Below are 8,382 nucleotides of genomic sequence, written 5' to 3'. Positions count from 1 at the left end.
ATTCCCCTCGAGTTCAGTGAAAATATTCATGTCAAGTGCTTTGGCATGTTTCTCAATGGGTGAAGGGTCGAGTCTCAAGGAGTGGAGAGTATCAGCCCAAGTCTTGTCAGCTTCTGGTGACAGACCTCTGATCTTTGTAAACAGAAAAGTTTGTGAGCTCTAAGAGGTGTCCCACTTGGAGGGAGATGCTGGTCACAGCCTGCTGTGGTCCAGGAGAGCTCAAAGGGTCTCACTTGGTACTGCTGTTTATAGGTTCAGGAGATGGTCGGCTTTAATCATCAGCAAATTACTGGGATTCCAGCTGTGCTGGTACAATTTCATGTGGGTTTCAATTCAGATAAGGAAGGCTCCAAGGCTGTCAGAGAATGACTTAAGATTCAGATATAGGATGTTCCAAGGTTGTCAGGGGAGGACTGGGATGTCTCAAGGTTCTTATGAGAACTAGTTATCTCTACTCTCGTCCCCCACCTCTGCTAGGCAGGAGAAGTCCTTGAGATGGTCAGCATGACTCCCCATCTTAGCCGTGTGAGATTTCCTGGTGTGGTCAAGGGACACTTAATTGCCTGACTTGTTACACTCAGTATAAGGCCTAGCAAGACTTCCCGAGTTTGTAGATTAGCCCAGAGAGGGGGAAGAAATGCACCAACACAGAGATCCATGAGGAGTTGAATATTTTTGTCAGATGCTAATAAGCTGCTTCCCCATACTAGATTTCTAAATCGGTCTCCCAAACCTTTGGCTTAAACCTTTGTTTAAACCCAAGAAACAAGTTTTCTGTGTCAGTTACACTATGATAAATTGGAATACCCATTTCTGGTGTCCAGCTTTCAAAACCTTGATTCTTCATAAACAGTATTTAGAAAACAGAAGAATGACCTGTTTGAGTAATATATATGTCTCTGGCTTTTGTTGCTGACATTTGTAGATGAAAAGTACAAGTTTTGGATCTTGGGTACTACATGCTAGGATACAAGGCTAAGTTTATTTATAGGATTGGTATGTATCATACAACAAGGTGAGCTCGCACAAGCCATGATTTAGCATAGTACATGAAACATCTAGATAACCTTAAGCAATGGACTGATGTCAATTAGATCCTTATCAGAGTTACACTAGTAAACTTAAGGAGTAGAAGTAACAGCTTGTAACTCCTGTGACATAGATTTCACAAACCGAATAATTCATAATTTATATTATGCAGAATTTTAAGAAGTAGAACAGTGCACAGGTACACTCTGGTTTCTTCTCTGTGGATGAAATACTTGATACAGTGAGCCTCTAATGACTATCCCATATCCCACAGAAGTTTGAGTGAAACTATAAAAGATTCAAAGAAATTGTGAATGCCAATGAAGTACTTGCAGCATAAAACAGGTCAGCTGCTCAAGTAAGTTAGTTAACTCGCCTCTAAGATGTTATCTTAGGCTGGTGTGCATGTATAAATGTGTTAGATGACATAGAAGTTTAAGTTTAAACTTAGTGTGTTGTGTTTTTTTTCTTTTATCCGAATAATTTAACAGATATAAACCTTTATGTGGAGATACAAACGGTGGTGCAAAAGCGTCCTGTTTCCACGTTGCCCATCCTTGTTCCTTCATAGGAATATCTGTAAGGGATTCAGGTCCCTCAGCAATGCAAAGCCACGGCGAGGTGCCCTCTCCTGGTTCCCTCTATGCAGCCCAAAGGCAACACTGCCCCCAGCTGCTGAGCTCCGCCGGAGGCCCCGGGCAGCACTCTCCCATCCGCTTCAAGCAAAAGTAGCCAGTCTAGCTTAACCAGTTCAAACAGCTGGCTTGAACTCACCCGGCTGATTTTGTCTGACCTGGATTAGAAAGTGAACATCTGATCTCTTCTCTTGGCAGAAGAGTGGATGGGGAGGAAGAGTTCACAGCAGCACTGCCCTCAGATTGTGAAGAATTTGTCTGTCAGTGGCCTTGCTGTCTTCACAGGGTCTTTTGTGATACAATTAAAGCACTACCTGTTTTGTGTGGACATGGCTGAACATAGAGAAATAGATTTGCATCAGTCATAGCCACATCTGTAAGGAGAAAGATATTTCTGCACTGGACAGCTGTACTGTTAAAAAAAAAAAGTGAGAGCTCACTTCCTCTCACTCCAAAGTTAACCCTTCCTTCCCACCCCCACAACTCTCTGGTTCAAGCTGGTTTTCAGTAGATTATCTGCAACGTGCCTACATGAATCCCTTTCCCTTCTGTGGTTAGCTTTCAACTTTACAAATAGCATTGAGAAACAAGCCATCATAGAAGAAGTAGAAGGGGCTCAATAATTTCTTTCAAATGTCCTGGTATGTTCCAAATCAGCTTGATACAAGATATATGGAGGTGGCCACCAGGCTATGTTGTTGCTGCTGTGAGGGAGGAGACAAGACTTCTCAAAACATTTTCCCTTCTGAAGACAGCAAGAGTGTGCAAGAAGCCTCTAGTCTTGGAAATTACCAGACCACCATGACCTGCTTCCCTCTAGAGATGACCAGAATGAAGGGGGAGATTGGTGAAGATTTACTTACCCCAAAGGACAGAGCAAGCTCCTGCTGTTTCACAATCCATCATGATTTACCCATCCATGTTTGCTTTCTTCTGTTTCACAGAATGGATGTATTTCACACTGAACTGTATTCTGAACTGAGTTCAAAGCAGCTACATTCAATGGGATTGATTAGTTGTAAAAACTATTTTCAATTCCACAGCTAAAGCTCCGAATGTCAGAAAGTTACTTCTCTTTTGTTTTGGAAAGACTACCTCTTTTTTTTTTTTTTTTTCCGTCAGGAAACAAAAGCTTATGGTACAGAACATGTTTCTTGGAACCTCAACTCTATAAATAACTCTTCTGTAGAGCACCTAAAATACATCAAAATAGCAGGTCTAATACGAGCCATGGAGGAAGCTTACACAGAGCTACTTACTAATTTGACATTTGAGTCAATGCACAGTGTGCTTTTTCACCATATATCCATGGAGAAGTTGCACACTTGTAAGTGCAGCATGACTGCACATTCTTAACATTGCTGTGTTTGCAGCAGAACTGGGGTTGTATATCTGAACCTGGGTTCAGAGAGGAGTTTTAATCTTTCTAGGTATGTACCTCCACTGAAGTTATAGCAAAAGGTAGAATAAGACACAGTATTAGTATGCTGGAATGAGAAACAACAAATTAAGATGTATCTATATCAGTATACAGCAGCCACCAGGATAAAGGAAGTTGTGTTCTAGTTGGTGCATGCAGCAGTATCCTGTTGTGGAGAGAAGTGGTAGCCACACTTCTCTGCCTTTTGGGCTAGCTGCCTTCAGGTATTTTCTATCAGACTCCATCTTCAAAATGCTTCTTGTCTTCCAGCCTCCTCTGAAGTCTCCTTTGTTTTCAGGTTAGTTATTCTTCACAAAGTTCTCCAAATTTCAGGAAAAAAACAGGGCAATCCACTGGAACTGAGGAAAGCTGAAGTCATGACTTCGCAACCTATTTTTGAAAAACAAACTTTAAGGATTTATACATTCCTACTTCATGTGTCTGGAACTCAGTCTAGAAGGCATAAGAAACACACAAGCAATGGAGAAAAGGTTGTACTCTGAAGAAGTACATTTTTTTTTTTTTTTCCTCTTTAGAAATAGTTGCTGTAACTGAAATTTTCAAAATCACTTGTACTATTGTGGGGTCACCTCAGATGTTTTTGGTGGTGTCCAGATGTACTTTTCTTTAAAAGCTTAATTTTTCAGAAGATAGATGCTTAGCACAGGGGTTTTTTTTTCTTAGCTCAGAAAAACGAGATGTTCTAAATCACTTATCACTGTGTTCATTGGCTCTTTTTGTTTTACCTGCTGTTTATAAACTTTGTATAATATGGACTGATTTTACCTAACTAGTCAATAACATCTTCATTATTAGCGTCATTAACAGTTTTTCGTGGATGTTACAAAAGCAACGAGTCCTGTGTTATGCTGTGGAGGAAGAACAGGGCCTTACAGATCAGTTTATGGAGGGGGCAAAGGAGAGAGAGGACCCTCCAGGCAGATGGCTGTTTGTGTGTGATGCTGATAATGTCTTAGTAGCAGAACTGAGGGTGCTGGTGCCATATGGTAAGAGACAAGGATGAATAAGTGAGGAGGGGAAACTGGAAGCTCGGAACAAGGCATTTGAAGATGATGTGATAAAACTGTGGGGGATTTTAGAGGAATTCAAAGTGTAGAGTAAAATGACTGGGGCAAAAGGCAAGGAACATTACCTTTGTAATCTGTGTGGGGTGGAAAGGACCAAGAAGAGCCTGAAGGGAAAAGGTGAGCAGAAAGAAGGGTTATTGTGACATGCTGACCGGAAATAGGTGATGAATGTTTTATTCTCTGAAATTGATTACCTCAGAAAAGCCTAAAAGGATGGGAGTCACTTGACTAAATGTGGACACCTGCTTTGTAGGTATTGATACCTCCGCTTATTATCTAAATTCCCTGCTTAGTAAATGGGGGGGGGGGGGGGGATACTTCTAGAGCATGCTGTTTTCTCTTCAATTAGGTTGAGTTACATTTCCAAGAGTTGGGTTTTTGTTTTTCCCCCATGGTCTTTAAATAAAGGGGATCTAGACAGTAGGTCAGAGGTGGGTGGGCTACTTTTATATATATATATGTATATATGTATCTATGTATGTATACACCCACACCCATAAACATGTGTGTAAGTGTATATATACACTTATATGAATGTCTGAAGTGTGGTGAGATGAAGGGCCCAAGCCCTCAATCCTACCTGTGAAAAGAAGGCAGTATGAGTCCTGTGCTAATGTGTGCTCTAGCACCTTTGCACCCTGGCTGCAACTCAAAATGTCAGTATAGGCAGAGAGTACTTGTGCCCTGCCTGTCAATAGCACTGAGTGGCATAAAACCCAAAGACTGAGTGTAGAGTAATGTCTTTTGGGGCTTACCAGCCACTGTCATAAATGGATTGGGTTTCTGAGGGCAGGGCCTTTACAAAACTCTCCGATAGCTCTACAGTTTTTAAAGTTTATTTTCATTCTGCAGGTTCTGTTAGACACAAAAGGTTCTGTAAATTGCTGGTCAATTTATGGTACCAGGTTTTGTTTGGCAGTGCTTAAATGTAAGCTGATTTCTTCTGAAAATAGGATAACAAAACAAAGTTTATCTAGCACTTTTAAACAGATGGCTACTCAGACCCAAATTTCACTAGAAGCCTGCAGTGTACCTGAAAATGAGAAAGCAAGTGTCTTCAGTTAATAAAACTGAAACCAGAGGAACACAACACTGTGGTGACTGTAATAGTATGACTGTATTGTGTAATAACTATAATAGTGACAGTATCTGAAAGTGTAACCTTTAATTACTCTGCCTGTTTCTCCAAACTCTTTAGGAAGGAAAAATAACACCTATTTCACACATGTTGTGAAAATGAAATTTCCTAACAGACAAGAGCATAGGAATGTCTCTACAATGTCAAACCAAACTCCCTTCTAACCCAGTATTTTTGTCTCCAAGGGTGATGAATAGCAGATGCACCAGCGAGAAAAGATAAAATGTGGTAAGCAGAGAGTGATGCTGTCTGGATTATAATTTCCTACTTTCAGCAGTCCACGGATTAGGAATTTTCTAAGTCTGAGTTTGCTTCCAAAGTATCTTGTGTAATAGCGCAGAATGGTACTTTCCCTTATTAATGTACTTATTTGCTTTAAGATTGCTTCTGTCCTCTGGCATCTAGGTCTTCCTATTCAGTTTGGTGTTACATGCAGTGCATTACTGTTGACTTAGGAGCCTAGCACCCATTTTCAAAAGTGATTTAAGAAACCAGGTCTTTTGAGAGTCACTGGCTAGTTTTGATAATGGGAATTGAGTTCTGCAGCAATTTGGGAAAAAATGTTTCCAGAATCTGTGCAGGGTTTTGGAAATTAATGTAGTGAATCAATTTGAGCACTGTTTTGTGTTTGAAAAAAAGACAGTAGAAATGGGATATGTTTAACTTGGAGTTATCCATGATTCAAGTAAAGAATTTGATGTGTGACACTGGAGAGAACTGAAGTAAGATGGGTGAGTAACTTCTCACCTTTCTTGATGCAGGAAGCGTTTGTAAGTGCTGCCTTGCAGAGCTTTTGCGTCAATTTGCAACAAATCTTTGACCTGGTAAAAAGAGTCCTCCTATCTCCAGGAGAGCAGCAATGACATGGAGGAAGGGGGTCACAATCAGATGAAAGAAATGACATAACTGGCTGGTTTGTGATATTGGAACCCCCCGATTCCAAAGGAAAAAAGTACAGGTAATAAGGATACATAAGCAGCACATACATCTCACATGAGCCATGTTACTACTAACTTCTGGCTTGGACAGTATCCCAACTGCTGATCAAACTGACTTATCTGTGCTGACTAGAAGCCTTTTTTTTTTTTCTTTTTTTCCTCCACTGAGGACAACCAATAGACAATCTTGGTGAGTATATGTGGTGGGTTGACCCTGGCTGGATGTCAGGTGCCCACCAGAGCTGCTCTATCATTCCCTGCCAGGAACCTGCTCCAGCATGGGCTTCTCGTGGGATCACAGCTTCCTTTGGGCATCTGTCTGCTCTGGCATGGGGTCCTCCACAGGCTGCAGGTGGATATCTGCTCCACTGTGGACCTCCATGGGCTGCAGGGGCACAGATTGTCTCACCACGGTCTTCCCCATGGGCTGCAGGGGAATCACTGCTCTGGCGCCTGGAGCATCTCCTTCCCTTCCTTCTGCACTGACCTTGGTGCCTGCAGGGTTGTTTCTCTCACGTGTTCTCACTCCTCTCTCTGGCTGCAGTTTCTGTTCTGCAGCAACTTCCCCCCCCCCCCCCCCGCCCCCGTAAATATGTTATCACAGAAGCACTAGCACTATCGCTGATTGGCTTGGCCTTGGCCAGCAGCGGGTCCATCTTGGAGCTGGCTGGCTTTGGATCTGTCAGACATAGGGGAATCTTCCAGTAGCTTCTCACAGAAGCCACCCCTGTAGGCCCCCCGCCTCCACCACCAAAACCTTGCCATGCAAACCCAATATAGTATAACAGATATCAGAGGGTCTCTCCAACAACTTGTCCTGAGCATACTTTTTCTGTATGGTGTTTTTTTTTTTTTAATTGTCGTTGCCACTGGTAGTAGATATCTGTGAAATGCTTATGTGTTGGAGTACTCTAGTACCCCTTTTAGATGAGGTGTAAGCAAATGCAAACCTGTATCCTCCATGGCTGGTGCACAAGAGCATAGTACCACAAAAGATTTATATATCAGCCAATATATGTGCTCTGGCCTGCTGTGCCTTGTTAATAGGCAGAAATGTTAGTTTCTTTAACTTTTGTAGGTGGTTCTTGTTGAAGGGTTGTTGGCGGGGGGAGGGAATTCCTACTGTTTCCCTTTTTGTACTGACTTCTCTCCTAGTACTTGCAAAAAGTAGCACTAAAATCTGTCCAGGTCCCTCAACTTCTCCCAAGGGGGAGTTGTGGAGAAAGGTGAAAGTATCTACCACAAATACATAATTTTCTTTTCACTTCATTGTTCCCTCTCCATCTGACTTGGCAGGTGTCCTGAGAGGAAATGGCGTGCAAATCGATCCTGAGGCAATCAATGACACGGCAGCTGGCCAGAGATGAACACCAATGCGTTGATCCCCTCCAAATCAATTCACACGCTGCTCTCGCTCGGGTTACCTGCCATTTCAGAAGGGAGGGATGGGGAAGTGAGAAGAAAATTGCACAAAAAGTATTCTGGGACCTTTCTAAATAGGCCACTTACTTGCAACCCTTCCTTTCTTTTATATGTGTTTATACTAGATATAAGTATGTGATAAGGTTACAATGCAATACCTTGTTTGACGACTTAGACACTGCTCAAAAGGAGCAGAGCAGGGTCCTGGAGAATGACTGGCAAATTATGTGGAAGAGATGGAGTGTTCCTGCATCTTCACTGTTTTCCACCTTGCATGTTAGGTATTTAAACAAGTCAAGCATTGCTGTTTGGATGTGTGCAAGCTTAAATAATCATGCAGGGCACTGTGCCACAGGGAACTGTGGCTCCTGATTTCTGAACACTCCTCAAGGTGAACAGTTTTTGTTTTGCTTTAATAAGCCAGAAGTTGTGCATGTCTAAAGTGCCTTCTGTACAAAGATCTCAATTTACTTGGCAAACTTCCATGCGTTAAGTCTCCCTGCTTTGCTGTCAAGGAGTGAGGTATTGTTATCTCCATTAAGAGCTAGTGAGCCAGGAATAAATGCCTGGTCTCTTAGTATTGCTACTGCTTCCTTCCCCCTCCTCCCCCCCTTTCTTCAGATAGATAGTAGCCCTTAATTTAGAGTGTAGATTTTGGGGGCCAGAGATGCTTCTGGCCCCAACAGAACAGGAAGAGCACCTCATCCCCATG

The 8,382-nt window shown here is 42.3% G+C and overlaps 1 protein-coding gene across 1 annotated transcript in view; it reads left to right on the top strand.

The window, feature by feature from the left end:
* Positions 1-2,988: 2,988 nt before the first annotated feature.
* The window catches only part of BCL11A (BCL11 transcription factor A), a 112,211-nt gene continuing 106,817 nt past the window's right edge, over positions 2,989-8,382 (top strand). Inside the window, exon 1 of the mRNA XM_049799662.1 lies at positions 2,989-3,382. Within this exon, the coding sequence (XP_049655619.1) occupies positions 3,238-3,382 (145 nt within the window). The 5' untranslated portion in view covers positions 2,989-3,237. The remainder of the gene's footprint in view (positions 3,383-8,382) is intronic.

Source organism: Accipiter gentilis, chromosome 5 (assembly GCF_929443795.1).
Source record: "Accipiter gentilis chromosome 5, bAccGen1.1, whole genome shotgun sequence".
Taxonomy (NCBI): domain Eukaryota; kingdom Metazoa; phylum Chordata; class Aves; order Accipitriformes; family Accipitridae; genus Astur; species Astur gentilis.
This window is presented reverse-complemented; position numbering and strand designations above follow the sequence as displayed.